Source organism: Haemaphysalis longicornis, unplaced genomic scaffold, assembly GCF_048455015.1.
Source record: "Haemaphysalis longicornis isolate Haplotype H1 unplaced genomic scaffold, Haemaphysalis longicornis Haplotype H1 scaffold_1, whole genome shotgun sequence".
NCBI lineage: Eukaryota > Metazoa > Arthropoda > Arachnida > Ixodida > Ixodidae > Haemaphysalis > Haemaphysalis longicornis.
This window is the reverse complement of record NW_027526203.1, coordinates 341,761,712-341,784,337: the sequence shown is the minus strand read 5'-3', so window position 1 is coordinate 341,784,337 and position 22,626 is coordinate 341,761,712. Positions and strand designations below refer to the sequence as shown.

Genomic DNA, 22,626 nt, shown 5'->3' with positions numbered 1-22,626 from the left:
ACGCAATTATGATCCTTGTGGCGCATGCTCACAAGACTTTTCTGCTCATAAAACGTATCGTGGGTGTAAAACAAATTTTAAGCTACAATTTCGCCCACTAGAAAATAAGAACTTCCCGATTTTCGGAAGTTTTCCTTGCTAATATTTCAGAAGTGATCTACTGTAGTGGTACGTACGTGGTACATGTGTGGGGACACCAAAGATTACATTTCCTATTCTTGGCGCAATTGTCTGTAATTGTAATGCGCACATGTGCCTAGTAAAAAACGGTTGCCGCCACTACCCTTCGTCCTCGGCACTGTACATTCTGATTATCTTTTGGCGCTGCTAAGTTGTCTTGATTTCGAGAACACACACCGCGATTTCAGGTCGCCCATTTAAGCAATCTGGACTTGCCGTGGTGCAAACTGTTGATAGCAGATGCCGCCGCGCCGACATGCGTCGGGAGGTTCACAGAATTACGCTCGGACGGTGTCTTTTCTTGTGTGGAACGTAGCTTGTTCGAACGAGGCCAGTCGGCTGTGCGATGTCGTCTCACGTACGCTGAAACTGTACGCAAGTACCATCGGCGTACACCAAGCATAACCAAGCGGTCACAGGTCAACATTACTCGAGAGCGGCTATTTTGCTGCGGTCTGGAAAGGCTGGCTGGGTCCCCACGCAATACATAATTACAAGCAACTTCCTCACGTTTTCAGATAGTGCTTTTAACAATATGAACTCCGGTTTATCTACGTTGTCGGCCCGAGAAAATCGGAGCTTCGTCACGCTTTCGGATACGCGACTCCATGTGCGCGATACGGCAGCTGGCAGCAGCAGCAGCATCGCCGGCTGCTCCCGCAAGAACAAAAATTGTTTGTTTAGAAAAGTTTTAGAAGTTCAATGGTGCGTTATTTTGTACTGTAAATAAAAAAAAATGTGTATTTCGGACTACACTACACAAAATAATGACAATTATTAATGTTATGACGTCAGTATGACGTCACGCGTGGCAGCAGCCGTTGCCAGGGGGGCGTGGCTGCTGCCACGCGCGTGGCAGAAGACGCTGCCAAAAAAAAATGATCTCACTCGGCACTGTTAAGCTGAAAACTACCTTCTATCCTTCTATGCTGTATTTTCAGCTGGCAACATAACCTGTTTACAATGCACCGTGCACGTGGTCAGGTTCAAAAACAAATCTGCTCTTCAGTGTGGTCAACGTGTTCATATTTTATTTCTGAAGAAACTAAAAGCGCTATGTCTGAAAACGACACTCTTGCAGAAAAAGTTGCCTCGCTGTGTTACATGGCGTACAATGGCCTGCCGAAAACAGGGAAACCTTCGAGGGATTGCGAGTGGACGCTGCTATCCGCGATTCTACTGGAAGACCTGGTTAATGGCATGTAGCATCTGACGGAAACGTCGAAATCCAATAGTGCCAGTTTTTTTTTTCTTTTTCTTTAGATTTTTGCTTCGTAACGTGTACGCGGCAGTTTATCCAACACCGTTTCGTCGAACGCCAATTCATCAACGGCATGTCCGTTTCATCGAAGCCGATTCGTCGAACGCCATTTCGTCGAAGTGACGTCCCCGTTTCATCGAATGCTGTTTGGAAGCTCCGAGAGCGATTGCTGTTAACCTTTAAGCCCTTTTCTTCACCAATGAATTCATGAAGCGCGAAATGTTTTGCAATTTTAGGGTCGCATAGAAAAACCGCGGCTTTTTCAAGCACGAGCCTTCGTCCCGCGCGATTATCGGCAATGTACAACAGAACGAACGCGCTTCGGGTGATGCTGCCTTTTGTGTTATTTTTACAGAAGTTTCCCTTATTTAAATTTTTTTTTGGTTTTCTGAAACCGTGTTTCTACGAAGCGTTTGACAGCACAATTTGGGACGGGCTGACCAGAAGGCACATATTTTTGGTACACACTGCAAATTCGTCAACCGGCTTGAAGAAATGTAAAAAAAGTTAATTTTGAAAGAAAGAGATGAGCTGTATATGTAGCTACATTGCACAATGGCACAAAAGCGTACAAGAACGCATTCACTATTTTAGTTTCTCAGCAATCGTCCTCAAAAAGTGTTTTACTGGCATGTTTTGCTGGTTGTTGGGGGCGTGGTTGAGGACCTCTTCTTTGGCCAGTAGAGCCATTCTCTGGTTTGACGGCTCGTGGCTTCGCAGAAGTGCTTTCAGCTGGCTGTTTGTAGCTTTTCGTTCCTGTTGCAAGCAGCTGAGGAAGTGCGTCAAAAGGCAGGATGTTCGAAGTGATGTCGGTATGATTCTAACGAGGCAATCTTTCGATTGAACCAAACTTGTGTTTTGTCTGCATGGTCCCTTTAATTCGCTGAAATGTCCTTAACCAAACGGCGTTCAATGAAATGGCTTCTATGAAGTGGCGTTCGATATAACGCATTCGATGAATAAAGCCACTCTATTAGTGGCTTTATTCAGCCTGGTACAGGATTTACAGAGGGAACAAAAAAGCACTTAGAGACATACTCTGCAACTTGATTTGAAGATTTGACAGTTTAATGCATGCAGTTGTATTGGGGCATCTGCCTGAATGGCAAAGCAGTTGTAGCATTATTTTCGTTATTCTGGTGTTTTTAGCCACAACTTAACCTGACGAGCAATGGCTGTTATAAATACCACTAAAATCGCCATTACTGCAACACAAAATGCACCTCCAACAGGTGGATATACAAAGCTATGTTCACAAAGCTACGTTTGGATATACCAAAGCTATGTTGCCTTGTTATAAAAAGTGGAAATGTGATCACAAGAACGTAATGCAGCTATTGTGCTTTCACTTGCCTTGCATCTTCTGCCTCCTGTGGCATAAATTATTATAAGTCATCATTACTAATCTTTATAATTAACAACCAACTGTGTAATAGTTTGCCTTGCTGGCAACTCCATTTTGCTACCTTCACCGCACCATGAGTGTACTTGCTGAGAGGCACTCGTTAAAGGCAAATGTCGATGATGAGCACAGTGGCTTAGACGTGACGAGTAGCTAACGCCTTTCTTATGACGCCAGTGCTGTGAAATGCACTTGAGCTGTTATAAAGTGCTGTGCATGGAAGCTGTGCTTGCCAATAGCACTGTACTGGGCATGCTGCATTTCTCTTCCCTCAACTTCCTAGATGACACTAAGCATGTGCCTGGCTGGACGAAGTTTACTTATGTTTAGCTGCTCAGTGACAACTTAAGACAAGACAAAACACCCTCCCCCTTTTGGGCAGGCATGTGATGAAGCAGTGGGTTGTACTCACACACACTTGGATACAGTAGTGCATGAGTGAAGCGGGGTTAGTACAGGTCCTTGAAAACCCTTGAAATTGAAAATTAAGTTTTCAAGGACCTTGAAAGCCTGACATTTTATCCTTCTCCTTGGAAACCCTCGATTTCTTTGGGCAACAAAGAGGAGGTGGGCAGAGCCAGTAGAGTCATCAATCCCCACCCCCAATGAACACAGAAATTTGAGGGATGGGAATGGCAGGAGAGGGTATTAAGCTATGTTCCTTGCTATCCGAGATTGTGTATTCAGAGCATTTGCAGAGCTTGAAAAAGTTCAAGATGAAATGGCTTTGGTAAGCTCCCTTAGTATTACTGTGGGTTGGGGTAAACTTGACCACTTCCAAAGGGTGGAGCTGTTCCAAAAAGTTTTTTTAAGGTCATTTTTTTTTAGATGTAAAGCAAACGTTTAGCGTGTGAAAACAGTAGTGTAACGTTAGGACATGTGCTCCCCTGCACCCTTGAAAATGCTGTGGCATAGCCTTGGAAGTGCTTGAATACCCTTGAATTCTTGTCTCTGAATCCTGTACGAACCCTGGAAGCTGTCAGATTAGGTTGCTGGGTTGTGCAGCACATCTCAGAGGCTGTGATAGTATTTTTTTCCAAGTAAAACCAAAGGCACAGCTATAACTGTGTAGTCGTGTTTCTTGGCAGGGTGCTTTGTCAGCGACCAAAATCGCATCACTCGAGTGCTAGCATAAAGTTAGCACATGAATTAATCTGCTTTTAGTATTTCTCCAGTGACATCACTGCTGACCTTGCTTAGTGCAAAACTTCAAACTCAATATTTGTGATTTTTAAAATGAAAACAGTGCCCTTCGAGACAAAATGGGGTTACACGAGTTATCAATAGGGTTGCCACCTGGCTGGTTTTTGACCCGGTTTTTTAGACAGCGGGCCGGTTGCCGGTCCATACCTAAAACCGGCTGTGATATGCCGGTTTTTTGGCCGTTGGGCCACAATTATGATCGTTTTGGCCTTTCAGCGTCACTTCAGCAACTACGACGATAAATATGTGCCCACAAGCTGCGCAAGGACACGTGAGCTAAGAAAATACGTCACGTGTTTGCAGAAAATCACGTTCACATTTCCTTTTTAGATACTCTTAGTCAATTTCTGCACAAATATCATGCTGACTTCTCACTTGGAAAACGCTACAATAACCGGCATGGCATGGCAAAAAAAAAAAGAAAAAAACACGTGGCGTGTTTCCCAAAGCAAATTCAACCTTCTATATACCCCCTTCCCCCCCCCCCCCCACTTCCTTGGGAGGGCCGGTTTTCTTTTGGGGGAAAGGTGGCGACCCTAGTTATCAAACTCTAGTCATTTCAAATAAAACAAGGATGAGTGTTGTCTTCATGGTCCCTTTAAGAGGCTTAGTAGTAATGTATCTTTGCTTATTATATATTGGCTAATGTTGCAGTTCGTACCGAGGGAGTGATTAGGAGCACCACAGTGTTTCAAGGCACGTTTATTTACATTTCTGCTAGACCAAAATGGCAGAAAAATTCTTTCAGTGCCCAACTTTCAGGCAAGATTTGTAGTTGGGTGAGCTGATACCTGTTAGAATGGAACAGTGCAAAAAACGGGACGTAGTAGAGAAATGACGTACGGGTGTGCAGCTGTTGTTCTCTGCCCCCAACAAACTTGGCGTGCTCTGCAGGAAACTGCCTATTGTGTGAAGAATCGCAGTGTTTCCTATGTGGACTGTGATGAAGCTATGTTACGATTTTCCCTTGCTCTGTGGTAAATCATGTGTCTGACAGACAGGGTGTTGCATTAATGACCGGCTAAGGGAGCACGCCAACTCATTGAAGACTGGTACGGGTAGCACGCTTGCTCTCCATGTCAAGGCTTGCTGGTTTGAAGAACGCAGTATCATAAAAAGATTGAAAGACCAGTGCATGCAGGAAATTTGTGAAGTGTTTGTCATCGGAACTTTGCGTGTACCCTTCAGTAGAGGTCTTAGAAGAAGAAATTGCATACTTGACAAGATGAGACCTGTTGGTCTTTACATCCACTTTCTTTGCAAACCATTTCTTGTTTTCACTGCTTGTGCACTTTGTCACCTTTTTGGTAGATTTGCCTGTATATTCCATCCTTTCTAATCAAATAAACACTTGGGCAAATACACAACGCGCTCGTGCATGTCGTTTCTTTACTCTGTCTTGTTTTTTTGTGCTGTTCCGTGTTGTTGACTCTTTGTCCGCGTGCCAGACATAGAAAGCCAAATGGTCTTTGAAAGAGGAGTCTGCTGTATGCATAGCAGCATAAAGGTTGAGAATTCTGACCCAAAGTTCAGCCAATTATTCCAAGTGAGAGAAGGTATTGACAGCCACTGATTTGCTCCAGTACAGCATGACCATGTGGGTGACACATTGCTGTTCTATAATTATTGCATTATTTAAGCTAACCACACTGTAGTTAAAGGTTTTCTTTGATGTCATGTGTACCTAAGATAGCTGAAAACCATCAAGCTCTTTGTTGGCTCTTTATTGTTACTTATGAAGGATTATATTTATTTATTTGCACCACCAAGAAAGGTATTCCAACCTGGGGTGAAAAAACACAAGAAGGAGTTGCATTGTGGGCCTTCCACTTTAGGTAGCGTAAGGCTATAGTAATTTCTTTAACATTGGCAGCAAATGTAATAGCAAAACTAATATTGCACAGCTAGAAATAGTTCTCAGCACATTGCTCGTGCATGAGGTGAAAAAGTGTAAAAATCCTACCACTTTTGAAAGGGTGTGTTCGAGACTGTCCTGTTCTTTGATACTGTCAAGTGGGGCCATATGCTTTCCCCGTATTTTTTGTAAATGTGAAAATAAATTTTGAGGATTCTGAGTTGTTCATCGTGAGAAGCATGTTGCATTAAACTTACTGAAAAACCCATACTTGTTGCAGCAGGTCAAATTCTCAGGTGTTGTTAAAGCATCTATACTTGAAAAACATTTAGTTGCATGGTGGCTGCTGTTTTCATCTTGGGCCATCGCTGTTTTCTATAGCTTGAAGCCAAAAGTAAAATTCTGTCAACCTGTTAATACGGTGTGTCCTCTCAAGAAGGCTGTAAGGAAAGGCTGCACGAATTTAAAAACAAACTAACGACAGCTTCCAGTTTCGCTCAAAAATAAATTGAAAAAATTGAGTTTTAGTTATGCATCTGGAACAAGGGCAGAAGCCAAAATGTTCCTTGTGGTCTGTATTGTCTGTGGTGGTAGTTTGTCTAGTTGCAATAGCTGAGTTACTTGCTGCTCAACAAAGTCAGTTTCATTTGGCTAAGGCTGAAAAGTGCAGGTAAGCAAATTGAATGTAAACAAGCTCTTTTTTCCTTGGCACTGGGTCATACCCAGGAAATTTTTTGAGAGGGAGCAAAAGTGTTTTTTGTTGTATGACAGCCACGTTTTAGCAGTATGGTTCACAGCAGCAACCTAGAAATGTGCTTCATTGGTGAGTCGAGGCAGAGTTTGAATCGTGCAAGCTGCTTTGGGTTCAGTCCTCTCCTGGAATCATATTCCTCATTGTTACTTACGTCATAATGCAATGTACATGTGTATCTGTTTTGTCTTTGCAGATGCATTAAAAATTGTATCCCTTGCAACTGGCACCAAGAGCATACCGACAGTTGATGCATGCAGGCTAGGTATGGCTGCTATCTAGTGAAGCAAAAAAAAAAAAATCACAAGGGGCTTAGTTATGTGCAGAGTGTGTTATTGGTTCTTGATGGTTCTTGACGGTACCAATAGGAATGCGGAGCGTTGCCTGTGTGCTGCTGTTCTACATGTTAAATTCCAGTTTTTAATGAGTGAGTTGTATTAAATGGCTAAAACAGGATGGCAAAGGACTAATATCACTTTTTAAAAGAGATCTAAAATGCTTTGTATACTTCAAAAGTCAAATGAAGTTTGGAACCAGTTTATCTAAAGCGGTGATACTTTGAGTCGTTGCTTATGTTGAGTGCTGTAAAAATCCCCTTGTAAATCATGTGCACAGATATGGGAGTATTGTGCACCTATTTTAAACTCTGAGCTGTCGACGTGTTGAACAGCTTGCCAAACTCCTCAAGGGTTTCCTTCTTGCAGATGCTCTTGTCACTGTCACTGCTTGGATATAAGCTGGAGCCAGTGCGCCTACAACATGACACTGGCAATGTTGTTTTCAGAAATCCCACCATTCGGGCCCATTTCACATGAAGACAATTCGGTGAAACCGTACATCAGTAGGCCACACATTAGTACTAGAACAGGGAGGAAAAGCTATAGCAGGGATCTGTCCGCATACTGTTTCTGCACACGGTTGCTTGGTATTAGCAGAGAATTTGTTTGTTTCGCCTTGGTTTTGCTGTTTAGCACTGTTCAGCACCCGGAGCCCTGTGCTGGCAAGAATGCTGAGCGAGCCTTCTCCTTGTTTCATTCCTTGCCTTGTTATTGTAGGGCTCTCCTTTCGCTTTTTTCGCAACATTATGAAATAAGCAACATTGGGTGATTTTTTGTATTGGGCCTTGAGATAACAAATTCTGGTATAGTAAATTGTTGAAGTATCGAAATATTTTCGAGTGCCCTTCGAATGTGATAAATTCCGGACGGACTGTACATGCAGTTTATTATAAATGCTCACAGAATTCTATTCTTGTGTTCTGATGTTCCGAAGACTGGTTCTTGAATGCCTCTTCTGAACGCTCACTTTCAGTAAAGTAATGTTCTATAAAGAAACTAAATTTTTTATACAAAAATTGAATTCTTTTTTTTGTTTCCAGGCAACCAAGTGATTGATAACCATGCAGAAGTGTTGGCCCGAAGGTGCTTTTTAAGGTACTGTGGTAGCAGTATCACTTTTCTCTGTGTTTTTTCATTTTCAGGTCGTGTCCTATGTAACAAATAGTTGAATGAGGCTAGTTCTGCATGTAGGTGCACGCTTATTGACGTGAAAAAAATAACGGACTTGTGCACTTCTTTTGGTCTCCATAATGGACTTTTCCCGCGACCTTTATCTGCACATGTGCTTGCAGGCGCTGCCATTACTTTTGGTGACTCGCTCTTATCGGAGTCGGTGCTTGTGACAGATGTGGTGGGCATGCCGAGCCAAGCTCTGAACAGATTTTGGTTGCCATCCGATAGCCGCTCCCAAAACGCAAAGGCACCAGGCGGCCAATCACTGGCATTTGGAAGTTTCGTCAACCGCACACCCGAACCTTTGCGCATGAAGTTAAAAAGGAGCTCCGCTTTCTGCAAACCTCATAGCTACAACTATGGCAATGCCCTCGTGATGAGCAATATTCGACAAAAGCGTCACCGCCAAACGTGAAAGAAAGAGGCACCACTTGTTCTATTTGTATCCACCACTATACTCGGTGACAACTTAAGAACGGCAGCAGAAGTTGCCGCTGTGCCTTATCACCGTAGCCGGATGTTTCTCCGCGCGGTGCAAGTAGGGCATTACTGGGAATATTTTGAACATGGCGTGAGCCGTTCCCGTGATTTTTTGGACTTAATATGCTTATAAATGACTCCAGTGACGACAAACAAACTGCGTGAGACAAGGCAGACGATATCATGCATTCATAGCAAACCCCTTTCAAAACGCGCGCGCACTGACGTCACGGGTCCGGCGCTTTGGCGGAGTGATACACTACATGAGGTGGTGCCATTCTTGAGTTGTAACGGAGTATACTGGCGCTTTTCTTGTAGGGGAAAAAGTCCATTACATACATGTATTTTCACCAGAAATGTAATTTGTTTCAAAGCAGCATGCGAGACCCAACTGGTATTAGGCTGATATTGTTTGTGAACTGAGAACAAAACCAAAGCAGCCCACTGAACTAGCACAAAGTGGCTCAGGAAGGGACAGCTATACAGTTTTAAATCTTGTTATTATGACCAGGCAAAATCATGGCCTGTCGCACACAATACGTGTTCAAGGGATTGAGATTCCAAGAGGTGTGTGCTGATGGACCTGAAGCAGAAACCGAAAATAATAATACAAAAATGTTAAATGTTTGATGTCTAGTATTAATTTGTTATAGCATGGCCAGGAAATTGGGGACGGTCCCCACTGTCAGAGGGCCATGAAGACAAAATGCAAGCTTGGTTCATTTGAAAGATTGCCTCGTTAGAATAACACTGACACCACTTTTAATGCAAGCTTCACTCATATAAACTGTCTAATAAGGAAAACAGGGAATAGCCATGCGGCACCCTAGCTACTTTTCCACTCTGGACCTATGACGTATTATGGGCAGCTCATTGCAATTGGCTGAGGCTGGCAAAAGCAAACGCCAGTTAGGCAGGCCTTATAAGCTTGCAGAACAAGCTATTTTCACTTAAATTTAATGCATATTCTTTTTATAGCAGTGAGAATGAGTTGGCATTAGTGACATTGTCTTACGTGACCCTGTTTGTTGAGCATACCCAATGTTTCACGAAACGATTACTATAAACCGTAAAAAAAATTAGCCAGGTACAAATCCGGCCAAAACCAATGCAAGTGCAGACAGCGGTCCTGAGCAGTATCGTAGCGCCATCTAGGAGGACTGATGGTATGTTGTTGCAGGAATGTTGTTTTCACAGTCTGGTTATTGGTTATAAGGCTTATTGCAGTGACAAGGACAGTGATCAGATAGGATGGGCCCCTGTCCTGTCTGTTCACTGCCCTTGCTCCTGTCCTGTCCACTCACTGTCCTCCTTTTCGCTGCACTAAGCATTAATCTATAATTATGAACCAGAATGCCCTACAATATGTTTTTTTCATGGTTATTGCTTTTAAACAGTGTTGCAAGCAGTATGACTCATTGTCACAGCATTAATGCTTTATAATTACATTTTCAGGGTAAATTTTAGGCTCTGGTCGCAAAGGACTAAATGTGGCCAGTCGCAAATTTAGCCAATCCTCATTTGTTGCTTCAAGAAATGAGCATTGTTGCTACAATATATAGCAGACTCCAGTTTAGGCGCACTCCATGGTTAATTAAGACAAACAGCACTTTTGCTCTTTTGTAGTGTCCACAATGCAAAAATCCTCCACTTACGATGAACTTGTGATAATGCGAACAAATTTTTACTGTCCCTTCAAGTTCATCTTCACGGAAGTCTACCTTATAACTGTTATAATTTCGGGATTGTATGAAAGTGGTGCCAGCCAGATACATTTCCCAAACTATGCGACATGGTGCCCATCATGGCATGATTTTGGCAGACTTTGTTATTACTCTACCACCAGCTGTTGTGTAATTTTTATTGCCTCTTTTTCACTGGCAGTGTGGCAGGCATATTGCCAATAGTACGTTTTGATTTTGCCTGCCTACTGCAATCAAAATTATGCATACCGTATATTTAAAGAGCTAGGTCCTCTTTTTTTTCTTTAGCCACGAACAGATCTACTGACTTTGCAGATGGCTGTATTTATAAAATTGATAACTATAGCTAATTAAAATTCAGTCACACATTCCAGTTAACTGATAAGGTGAATGTGGTCACAATATCCTCTGTAATGTCTTCTGAAGTTGTAGCTTTCCTGTGATGGTGGCATCCCTATACCAGCAGCTCCACCTGTTTTTTTATTTATTGATAAAGACCGACCTGTGTGAGCACTGATCATTTTTCAGAATGATCAGTGTACAGTCCTGTGTGAACTGTTTAGCCATTTGCTCCCTCATTTCTGCTGCAGACTATAGTAAACTTATTCTTGAGATATATTTTTTTCACAGGGATCAATATTGTTGCACTTCTTTGACAATGTGGGAATTTTGATGTGGGTGTGACATGCGCAGTGAAAAGTGAAGCGTTTTGCTTTTTTTTCCTTGAGAAGGGACCAGGTATCTGTTCATTTTGTGGCCCCTTTAGTTTTCACAACACAGGGGAGGACATGTCATGGTAATGTGAACAATGCTGCAAAGCCAGAAGATATGTATCAAGTACCAAGTATACGTACCAACTATTAAAGCCAAAGTAACAATGCCGAAATTTCCAGACTTATTTTCTTTTTATGTTGCATATACCTCTATTGAGATGTCCCTATCATTGAACAGGTTTGCCTACTCGGAACTTCTCAAGTTGGCACGGGGTGAAGATTCATCTGTGTTCGTTACGACCAGCTCTCCGGAATTTGAATGTCGTTTGAAGCCTGGTCTGAGGCTCCACCTCTTTTCAAGTCACACTCCATGTGAGCAGTCTCTCATAATAGCACAGTGAGAAAAATTAAGTCCTGCACTTGAGAACGTCTTTGCAGCTGCATTGGTTGAGAGTGGTTGTTGATATGGAATCTGGTTGGTTGTGCTCCATTGGCTTCAGGTGGAGACGCATCCATTTTCCCCAAGGATGATAGTGTGTCGGCAATGACTGTGATTGATGATTCAGATAACACTGGAGTACCTGCAAAGCGGGTCAAATTGGATTCTGGTGACATCTACAGGCAAGTGGCCAACTTGATTGATTGATTGATTGATTGATTGATTGATTAATTTCAGGGTTTAACACGCCAAAGCTACACCTGGGCTATGAGGTGCACCGCAATAGAGGGCTCCAGTTTAATCTTGACCACCTGGGGATTTTTAAAGAGCGCCGAAATGTCGGCACACCTGTGTTTTTGCTTTTCGTGTAAGCAACCAGATCACTGCTTGGTGTGTGAATGTGGTCGATAGCATGTTATTGGCAGTGCTCAAGGACCAGGTTACGAAAGATAGAACTAATTAACATTTTTTGCCTGAAGAGTCGATATGCCACGGGAACACCAGGTAAATTGATGCTAAAAAAATACAACAGCTCAATTTTTCTTAATGAGTCGCCTTCACTGCAACGCACAGTGTGGGAAAGCCCTTTATAGAGACCAAGCTTTCACACTGAGCCTATTTAAAGTCGACTTCTCTACTATACACAAATGCATTGCCTATGAATTCATTTAATGGTTTTGGTTTTGCATTCAATTTTGACGCCGAGGTATTTGTAGTTCCACAGCTGAACAAGTGTATGTAATGCTATACAAGTGCTGCTGCTATCCTTAATCCTGCTAAGATTCTGGCCTTCTGTATTTCACAGCAAAAGCACTATTTAAAGGCCTCTGCTGTTTTAAGCTCGTGACCTGTTCAGGTAGAGGGAAGGGATTAGAGAATTGCAGGTATGACAGTGTACAGTGGCTATGTTCTCTGGTAGGGTGACAATCTGGGAGCGTGCAGGAATAGAGGGAGGTGGCTGCTGTTCTTTAGAGGGAGTTGGAGATGGCTGCTATCTGTCCGTGAGGTAACACATGGGCCGTGCGAGGTGTGGACACCATCCAAAGATTGAGGCTACAAGGCTAACGAATTAGAAGCTTAGTGCTTGTGCAGTCAGTTGCAGGAACGAAAGATCACTGGAAAAATATAGCGAGGCTCCAACATTAGGCATGCTGTGGCGACTATTTTGATGTTGGTGAAACTCCTTATCCAGTGCTTGGTCAGGATTCAGTGTTCTGTAATGGGAGGCAAAGGCCGCTTCCACGTTGGTCAAGCACAAGTCTCCAAGGCTAGTGGTGCGACTGCAGGCAGCATAGAAGAGTGTAATTTTTAAATGTTTCATACCCCCTCTCCCCCAAAAGACAGCTTGATATTTCTTTGTTTCATTTTGTTGCTTTGGCATCTTGTGTAATAGCTAGTGACTGCCATTATGTCTAGGCAGTCGCCATAGCAGAGGGCTGCAATGAACTATTTTATTTCATGTTCTGGTGTGAGCACCCGCATGCGCCGTAATAACTAGCTAATCACTAGCACCTGCTCCGGTGCCGTTACGCAGACGCGGCTACAGGCGCAAGCAAGGGCTGGGACGCGCTTGCTCATTTTGTCGCCCTTCCGTTCCCACCTCCGGCATGGACAGTTGTGTTGTCCAATGTGCAAATAAACGCTTTCTTTTCAAGAAGTCCGATTCGACTTGCCATGCCACGCCCAGCCATCACAATGGTGAGTGATGTCGTGTGCTTGACTTGTCTCTCTCATCCTGCGTGTGGGCAGGACGGGTGCCCGGTGTGTGCCGGGAGTGGCGCAGGACGAGAAGCTGCCCGGGGCTGGCTACCACCAGCTGGGCGTGCCTCGAACCAAGCCTGGCCGAGGCGCTGCCTCCCTCTCCATGTCGTGCAGTGACAAGATCACCAAGTGGCAGTGCTGTGGCCTGGAGGGGGCCCTGCTGTCACACTTCTTCACCGACAAGGAGCCGCTGCACCTTGCGTCTGTGGTTGTGGCCGGGTGGGTGGGTGTGGCCAGTGTGTCTCTGGCCACCCCTTGTTTCCCTTCTTATTTTAGTTTCTTTTCTTCCTGCTCTCGGAGCGGCCCAACTGGGAGCGGGATGAAGTGGGGAGTTTAGTTCTAGCACTGTGCGCTTTGCTGGCTGGCAGTGATCTCTGTAATGTGTGCTATTCAGATCACAAGGTTCTTTGGACTGTTCTGATGAGACGTAAATGGTAGTAGAAAGAAGACATTGATCATTGGATGCATTGCCCATCTTTTCAACTTATGGTTCACGAGCTTATCTCAAAATTGTGTGAGAACAACCATGACCATTGAGGACTTTGTGACAAGAATGTACTGAAGTTAGTATCTTTTAAATCATAGTGTATGATCAGAGGTCATCTTCTGATAAAGTTGTTCAACATGCAAACTCTAGCTGAAATATTTTTACACTATGTATACTTACAGACAACAGCAAAGCAGCATCAGAAAACAAACTACATGAGAGAACAGGAGACAACGAGTTATTTATGAATGCCAGCGCTTGTGGCTCTCACTTACTCGTTCATGTTTGTCATATAGTACTCGTTCTTCACTGGTTTTTCTTTTTTTGTGTAGTTTCTTTTCTGATGCTCCCATTACATCTGTCCCAGTTAAGCATCCTCAGGAACAGCACTTCAGACCTGGGTTTTTTAACCTGTTCATCTCATATCCGATTAGAACTATATTACCCTTGCAAATTTAATAGTTTCTTGTGCATTAATACTATTTTGATAAAGTGTATTGGAACATTACCTTAACCCAGGTGCCCATACAGCGAAGCTGCTATGAGAAGAGCATTTCATGAGCGGCTATCTGCTAGAGAGGGCGTGCCCACCCTTGAATTTCACTACAGCAGCCAGGCCTTCATACACTGTCGTCACAAGGCTGTCAAAAATGGCGGTGCTTCTGCCATGCCATGTGCTTCAAGTGAGTTGCCTCATGAGGAAGCCTCAATGTAATCTCAATTTTCATCTCGGGCCCTTTTTTTCTTTTTTGCAGGTCATTAAAGGGGCCATGCAGACAAAACACGTTTGGTCCATTTGAAAGATTGCCTCGTCAGAATCAACTGACCCCACTTTTAACATAAACTTCGCTAAAATAAGCTACATAATTAGGAAGAAAGGGAATGGCCATGCGACTTACTAGCTCATCTCCCACACAACAGAACCTGATTTCATATGTGTCAGCTCTGCATTGGCTGAGGCGGACAAAAGCAAACGCAAATTAGGCGAGGCTTATAAGCTTGCCGAACAAGCCATTTGCGCTTAAATTTAGGGCACATTCTTTTTATAGCAGTAAGAATGGTGGGGTAATTGGTGGAAGTTACGAAAGTACACATAAACATAGAAATACCAATGCGTACTGTTGTTGGTACTGCATGCACTATGCTTGTTTCAGGTGCACAGCAGTGCGGCACTTTGGGGTTGTCTCAGATGACACTGGCCAATTGGCGTAAGCGATGGATGGTGTCTTACGTGACCATATTTGTCGAGCCAATGCCATGTTTCACGAAACGATTATTTTCTACCTTAACAAAAACTAGCCAGGTACAAATATGGTCAAAAACAAAGCCAAGGCAGAAAACGGCCCGCCGCAGTGGGGTGGCACTGTCTAGGTTAAATGACAGTAAACAAGGCTCCGCAGCAGCTTGAAGACCTGTTCTTGTGATGTCATTGCAGACATCATGAAAACACACGATTTGGCGGGAAAATCAAAATTTTAATTTAAATTGATAAATTTCTCAGCGAATAAAGCATCGTTTGCTTTAGGACAAGCGCTGGGGGCACTATAAAACACGAAATCTTTCAAATAAAACAAACTTTTATTTTGTCTGCATGGCCCCTTTAAAGCTTACGTGCATGTGATTCAACAATATTCATCAAGAGTGTTGTTAATTATAAGGTACTTTGGTCTGAAACCTACAGCTTAGACTTAATCTACAGTGTACCTTCTATGTAGGGTGTACTATATATTTTGATTGATTGAGGTTTAATGCACCGATGCTACGTAGGCGATGAGGTGTGCTGTGGTGGAGGGCTCCAGATTAATTTTGACCACCTGGGGATCTTTAACATGCGCCGATATCTCGAGCGCATGGGAGTTTTCGCTTTTCACCTCCATCATAAACGCGGCCGCTGCGGCTGGGAAGCTATATATATATTCCGCCTGCTGCGTTGTTCTTGTAATATGCTTTCAGAAAGGGTGACAGTGCATTGTAGACTGAAATGAGTGTGCTGCAAGTTTCACTGCTGCAAAACTACAACATGGTACATGGTCGTGCATTTGGTTGTGCCACTGTTCTCATGGAAATGTTAAACAGGTTGCTTTGGTTTCATTGCCAGGTATTGTTTGGTGGCTTGGATCAGACAAGTCAACTTATGTTGGAGTGAACGGCTACAAGCAAGGGATTACAAAAAAGAACATGAGCAAGCCTGTGGCAAGGTATGCGAGGTTTTGCACTGTTTTTAATGGAGTAGTGACACGAAATTTCAAAGGTGAGGTAACTATTTTTAAAAGGCTTCCTTTTAATCAGGAGATATCTCCCAGCAAGTTTAAACAGTAACCGTTCAGTATAACATACTTTAAATCCATTTTAATCTTTGCCCGCACGAGAAAGCCCAGAGCGGGCCTACATGACATCATCTGCTACTTGCCCTAAACTGCCAACGTTGGACCTCCCGTGGCGTAGCCGACGTGCTGGCTGTGGTTGGCGTGCGCTGCTACGCTGTGTGTGCACGTCATGGTTTCCGGACTGACGTCATGCTGCTCGGACGAGTGGGGATGGCGAAGACCTTGGCCGATCTGGACGTGCGCGCGCGTCCAGACTGGCAGCGTTGCAACAAGAATGGTGACGTCACAGGCGACCTCCTGTCATGGCAGCCACTTGGCATTAATTTTGTCGAAACCGAAACTGGCACATGGATAAACCGCACCGTCAATGATTGTTTACGCTGCAATCGACCATTTAAGGTGTCTTTCTATGATTACTGGTCTAGTAGGCACCCATAGTAACGAAAAAAATGTAACACGTAACACGAAAATTTCGTGTCAGTACTCCTTTCTTCACTTATCACACAATAATTGCTCTTTGCTACACGAGGTAAGTCTTTCTTTAGACACTGTTTTCATCCATAAATACCGACTGCGCTCAGTTTCCTGAGGTTTCTAGTATGCAGATACAGCATCTCCATCACAAGCTCGCCCTCGCCTGTGGGCTGCATTGAAAGTGATCAGTGAATGGGTAATGCACTGGGGGAAGCTGTAGCCGAAATGTGTCGGCAAGTAAATGGAGCAGAGGTGTCTTTTAAAACAAGTTCTTTGGCTGCATTTCTCTGATTTAGAATAGGAACTGTGTTCTTTATTTAGGGATTCATAAAGTTTGCACACTTTTTGCCTCCGGTTGGAAAAAAGTGGCAGTAGCAGCTGTGCCATCTTTGTGAAATGCGATTGGAGCTATCGCGATGGCCGTCGTTCTCGTGTCCAACTAAAATGAAATTTTGATATGTGTGCTAAGCGTACTTCTGAGTTAAAAGTGCAGTGAAACTTGCTGTGGTTATAGTTTTATTAAACCAGGCGTAAGTACTTTTTTTATATCACAACTACCTGGTTTTATAGCCATTAACAGCCGTGAAACAGCTGTGAAAGTTGTGATGTGATTTCTATTATTCATGGTGGTAAATGAATCGAAACACCGAGGGGGTCATAGAGTTGCCCTAGCTGATGAAAGTGATATAGTTTGTTTGGAGATGCATGCATTAGAACATGAGTGAGAGCTATTTTCTAAGACCATATTATTGCTGTAGAAGCTTTTGCTGGTTTATATCATCTAGTTCAGCACAAGAATGCGTTCATAACAGCTAAACTTTATCTCATCGTACACGGTGTGTTTCGACTGGGGAATTTTTCAAATCTTGTACGTATCATCCCGGAATTCGTTTCAGCTGTGATCAAATTTGAGTTTCTACTGTAGCTCTTGCAGGCATGCCTGCCTTGCCATGCATCGGGCCCATCTGTGAACTTATTCGAGTACAGTTAGACCTTGATGCAATAATGTGAGCTGTAATGAACTAATACATATAACAGAGCAAAACTAATCCCAATTTGTATTACTAGAGGTAGATATGCACAATGGTTACAATGCAGCAGCTGTTATGGTGAACTAATTTCACTTTCTTTTTTCAGCTTCAGTATAATGAGATTTTTGTGTTTCTGTGATTTGTGATTTTACCTGTTTCTTGCATACATCAATGTAAAATCTGAGCATATACAACCTTGCGAGAATGGCGTGTAATAGTTAAAATGCAAAGCTTTGGAAGTTATTGACATTAGTTAAAAAACCGGGCTTAAAAGTTCTTGCTATTTTCCCCTTTTTTGTTATACAGATTGCCTATTTGTAGAAGGGAGCTTCTCGGACAATTCTACAAACTGCTGAAGGAAATCCCACCTGACAGACTGCCCAAGTCTCTCAGGTACGTTGTGCTTTACTATACTTTGGGATAGTGGGAAAGCAGTTATGGCATATACACACCTACCACACCTGTCACCTACAGAGCGAAGCTCAAGGTAACACCTTTTTTTCCCTCTCATGGATGGCAGAGCAGATTTTGCAAACCTTCTTGACAATTGCTAGGGGTATGTTGCGGATAAATGTTACTCTGCTATAAAAAATTGTTATGGTTTATTTGCCTAACGGGTGTATAGGATGCACAGTTTAAACTAAATGAGATAGATAATCAAGCTTATGTGAAAGTTAACAACACAAATAGTTGGAGAAGGACTGCGTCATTATGTGGAGTCCTCAGTTTCAGGGGTTGCACAAAGGTGGGAGGTGCCATGTTACTGCAGACTTCATTGATCCTTGAGTATAAAGTCTTATGAGCCAAGCTGCATTGTTAGATTGTAGGTCACCTGGGGACTGTTTCTGTGTGTTATCTTGCTCCTTTTGTCAAAGATTGCGCTTGGGTCTTGCTGTTCATGCCAGTCCCGCAAGCTGAGCTCATGGAAGCTCACTTGAGTGGCAGTCTACAAGCTGCTACTCCTTTTAACTGTTTGGTGCACAGGTCATCTAAAATATGCCATGTGGTTTTTCATACTTGCTGTTGTGGGCTTGCTAATGGGATCTATGAGAACAACCGTGACTTGTTACATTAGCGCAAGAATTACCAAGCTGTACAAACCACAGGGCAGTGTCCCAAGACTAGTGCACAGGTTTGAGTACTCATGCACAGCAGATAGACTCCAATGCTTTGGCAAAAAAAAAAGAGGCTTTATTGCCATAGAGGTGTAGGTAGTGTACATTACAATAGCATGACTGTTGCTCACGGATCAAACAGTACGCTTCTGACCATATGTATTTCTGAAGTAGCTGTTTGTAAGTGCTGTCTGGTAACAATGTCCTGGAATGTCCTGCACGGTAAATGTGCCTCCAGATGTTCCAGGCAGACATTCTGTTCTTAGGATATACATGCAAGCTTGTGTTGTGTTTTGTCAGCAATGTCCCGCAGCACTGAGAATGCCATGAAGTGTTGCGCTGGTGTGATTGCAGGAAATTTTTCACTGGCCACGCTACCATGAAAAGTGAATGCATGCAATCAGAGTTTTTGACAAGAAAAAAAAAAACTCGGCAAAACAACAGAAACAAATGCCTTATGCTACATGGCACTAAGGTCACAGGGGGGTCCAGCCTTTCATGCAAAAGTGAACAGCTGTTAGGCTATGGGCTGTATGACGATCAACAGCACTCCTGCTTCTGCTTGTGATTGCCATACTAGTGTGATTAATTTTCTTTTATATGTGCTCAGCTCACGCCTTCATAATTAGCGACATACAGAACTGTTTTTTGCAGTGTTTGTTTCAAGTTGCATATTCACGGTTTAGTCTTATTAATAGTACATTGCACCATAGCACTGTACTCACTGGATGTATTTCAGGAAGGGTTCTTCGACATTTTGATGTGGAGAGGAGGTGTTCAACCCCATCTGCCTGCACCACTAACTGTGTGGTGTTTTAACCCGATTGTAAACAATAAGAGCTGCTTGGTTAATTGTATAAACGTGCCGATTTTTGTTTTTGTAGTTGTTGCATAATGGTTTAGAGGCCCAAAAAAGGTTGTCCTCTAATACATTTCACCGTCACTTGGATTAGACCAAAGCAAGTTAGATCAGTTTTGCGGAGAAACCTGAAAGGTGCAAGACCAAACCAGCAGTTGAGGCCCTTCACTTCAAGGCAGAAACAAGTGCTGGCTTTAGATGTTAGGTTTTGTTGATGAGAGGATTAAATAAAATAAGTATGATGCACTCTATATGTACTGCGTATGCATAGTGGGTGCACTTCTTTGCCACACTAGGAGAAACACATGCCCATGTAGGTAAATGGGGGTGGTGTCTATTGAGGAAGAGAACAACAGATTTCTTCTGTCTTCTGTGAGATTACCTCAGCTGTGCCTCAGATATTACCGAAGGAAATGGCGTGCGTCTTATGCCAGTGCCACGTGCAAACATGGTGAAACTGAAGCAACATGGGATTGACCTCAATTGCCCCACGTTTGATTGGGCGTGTGCGTCATGATCTGGAAGGGGATGAATTGGAAAACATGTTTCTAATGCAACATCGAAGGTTGCTATTGACCAGGTGTGTTTAGTTTTGCCCTTACATACATTTTAAGTGTGTAGGCTTGACCTAAATCATTCTAATGTGTTCCTTTATTTCTTTACTTTCTGCAGATGTGGGGTGTTGCTGCTCTAAGCATATTCTTTGCTTGGTGTGCGACAGTCGTATTTTCTTTTCATGCTTGCCTTGAACACAAGGAGTATTGCGCCATTTTTTTCATTGTGAACTGAAACTGTGTGCATCCTATGGAAACTATATGTTGTTAAAAATTGCGGCTCAGCTGGTTTGACGGCTCCCTTTTATTCCAGGGGAGACGACATGAAAGCTTACACGCAGTTTAAACAGGCTGCAAGAAGCTATCAGGGCAGGAAAGCTGCCTTTCATGCCAGGCTTCCTGGGTGGACTGGAAAGTCTCCAGACCTGCAAAGTTTCACAATCGAAGAAACTGCCTAGTGCTTACTACAGTCAATGACAACAAGTTGTGTATTTGAAATAAATACGTAGACAAGTTTTGATTATTGTTGTATTCAGTAGATTTATGAGCACAATTTATTTCAGTGCCAGTGATGTCATGGCCTAGTGAGCCAATATGCCGTTAGCCTGTGAAGGAAAATGAAAATGAGAGCGTGAGGTTTCTTCTGGTCAAAAGGTGCCTACTAACATTGTTATGTCCGCGTTGAAGTTTTGTCCCTTGTCGTGGCACTACAAAGGATCTCCTTTCTTATCTCAACCGCTGGCCCAAAACAATACTTGTGGACATCACTCTGGACAGCATTCGGGCAGTGAGCTGTGCATTATTTCACACCCGAAATGTGGCTAGAAAAAACACCAGCCTCTTGAAAGTAGCTGTAAGCTTTCTGATGGGGCAGTGGTCAAACCAATGAGTGGCTGAGAAGGAGCTCAGCGAAAAGGCATCTCTTATTCTACTGGTATTGAAAGGATGAACTGAAACAGACCAGGACTGCCATACTCGCGGCACTATTTTGCATCTGGTCTAGACTACCCTCGTCTCATTGGTGCTGCATGGGATGGTATTGTATGGCATTAGCAGCGACATGCAGATGAACGCTTTTAACCACGAGTTCTGGTGTGCAGTTGCTTGTTATTTTGAGGTGTTAGATGTATTTTTGGTAGTGTTCGGCACATTTTGGAGGTAGCTGCAGGAACAAAAAAGGCTTCCTTGCCAAGTGCAGCCTGTTTTGTTGCGTCGGCAGTTACAGCCGGACCGTGCCCCTGCCCCCGTGGTCTCGTCATCCACACAAAAGGACTTTGCCACGTAGAAGGTCACATGACCACTGGCGCCAGGAGTGCTTTACCAGACGTTGAAATACTGGAATGTGACTCGTCCATCACACTACCTGTGCAAATACTTCACGCTCGTGTTATAAGCACACAAAGAATGGAATGTGGCTGGTGAATCACACCGGCGTAGCACGTGTTTACGTAGGATCAGAGGATGGAAACACCAGGTGGACAAGCCAAACCCCCCTTCCTTCCCCACCAAGATTTTGTTGTCGTTGTCCGCTTCCTCTTCTATGTTATCGCTGGATAATTCGGGAAATGCACGCAGGTGTGTGCATTTTTCCACATGGGTTGTCTATGGGGAGCTTTGCATGTAAAAGCAGCTTTTTCCAAATGAAATTTTAGTTTGCAAGTGTAACAGCACTGATTCATAATTTTGAATGCCTTCCTCGACCTTGTTTGTTGCGCTTATTTATTAGTCGATTTAAACATTTCAAAGCTGCCCCTCCCTCATTCTTTCCTGTTTCAATATCAACTTGGTGTCAAATGACTGCCGCAGACATGCCCCGGCGTTCACCGCTAGCAGCTACGGGCTTTCCCGCGCTGCTACGGTGACGTGCAGCTGAACGGCAAGAAGTTGTTTTCTGGGAGTGCCTCTTATCTGCTTGGCATGAGGCCAACTCTGCCATCGTGCTTCTCTTCTAAGAGCGGCACTGTTTACGGGCTTGCAGTGTCCGGCGATGATGCCCGTCACGCCAGGCGAAGGTGATGCCCGTCGCGTAAGGAGAAAGTACCCCACTGGGCCGACAGATTGCACCTGACAGATTGCTTCGACTGTCGTTGATGCACAATTGCGGCACAAGTCCACCCTCCTATATATATGCGCTGATAAACTACCAGACCTCTGTGGGTGTGCTTCGAGTACGTACACCCGCCCAATTTTTTATCAATCACGGGAACGTAGACCATTAGGTTAATCTACGCCATATGGCAGGGTAACACTGCAAACTCCCTTAGAGTTGCGGCATGCGCACTAAGCACAGGCTGCGGCAGCCATCGTCTGCAAAGCTGTTGCAAGATCAGAGCGCTGCCCTTGATTTTACTGCAAAGCAGTATATGTCTAACCCCCCCAGTTTTCATTCCGGTGTCATCGATTTACTCGGCACCGCTCCGGGGCTCCTCCTCACCCCCGCTGACACCTCTTTCACAACTATTTTTCCCTCTCCTCCTCCGATGCCCCTTTGGCAAGTTGCGCAGTCGGCAGCTAACGGCG

At 43.7% G+C, this 22,626-nt stretch overlaps 1 protein-coding gene across 2 annotated transcripts; it reads left to right on the top strand.

The window, feature by feature from the left end:
* The first annotated feature begins 1,121 nt into the window (after nucleotides 1-1,121).
* Adat1 (Adenosine deaminase, tRNA-specific 1) lies at nucleotides 1,122-20,626 on the top strand. Of its 2 annotated transcripts, none has more exons than XM_077684734.1 (10): nucleotides 1,122-1,378; nucleotides 6,849-6,917; nucleotides 8,031-8,085; nucleotides 11,298-11,431; nucleotides 11,560-11,680; nucleotides 13,248-13,478; nucleotides 14,266-14,429; nucleotides 15,845-15,944; nucleotides 17,885-17,971; nucleotides 20,420-20,626. In XM_077684734.1, exons 1-10 carry the CDS (start codon nucleotides 1,144-1,146, stop codon nucleotides 20,562-20,564), a joined length of 1,341 nt encoding a protein of 446 aa, XP_077540860.1. In that variant the 5' UTR covers nucleotides 1,122-1,143; the 3' UTR covers nucleotides 20,565-20,626. The 2 variants fall into 2 exon arrangements, with proteins under 2 accessions (XP_077540860.1, XP_077540851.1); XM_077684725.1 differs by lacking the exon at nucleotides 1,122-1,378 and adding an exon at nucleotides 1,425-2,253.
* The last annotated feature ends 2,000 nt before the right edge of the window (nucleotides 20,627-22,626 follow it).

What these genes read in the sequence shown, in the direction of transcription:
- Adat1 (XM_077684725.1), top strand. Translation starts at nt 1,968, where the DNA reads ATGAGCTGTATATGTAGCTACATTGCACAATGGCACAAAAGCGTACAA. An exon ending in GCGTCTGTGGTTGTGGCCGG is followed by an intron (nt 13,479 to 14,265) that starts GTGGGTGGGTGT and finishes ACCTTAACCCAG; the next exon opens with GTGCCCATACAGCGAAGCTG. An exon ending in ATGAGCAAGCCTGTGGCAAG is followed by an intron (nt 15,945 to 17,884) that starts GTATGCGAGGTT and finishes TTTGTTATACAG; the next exon opens with ATTGCCTATTTGTAGAAGGG.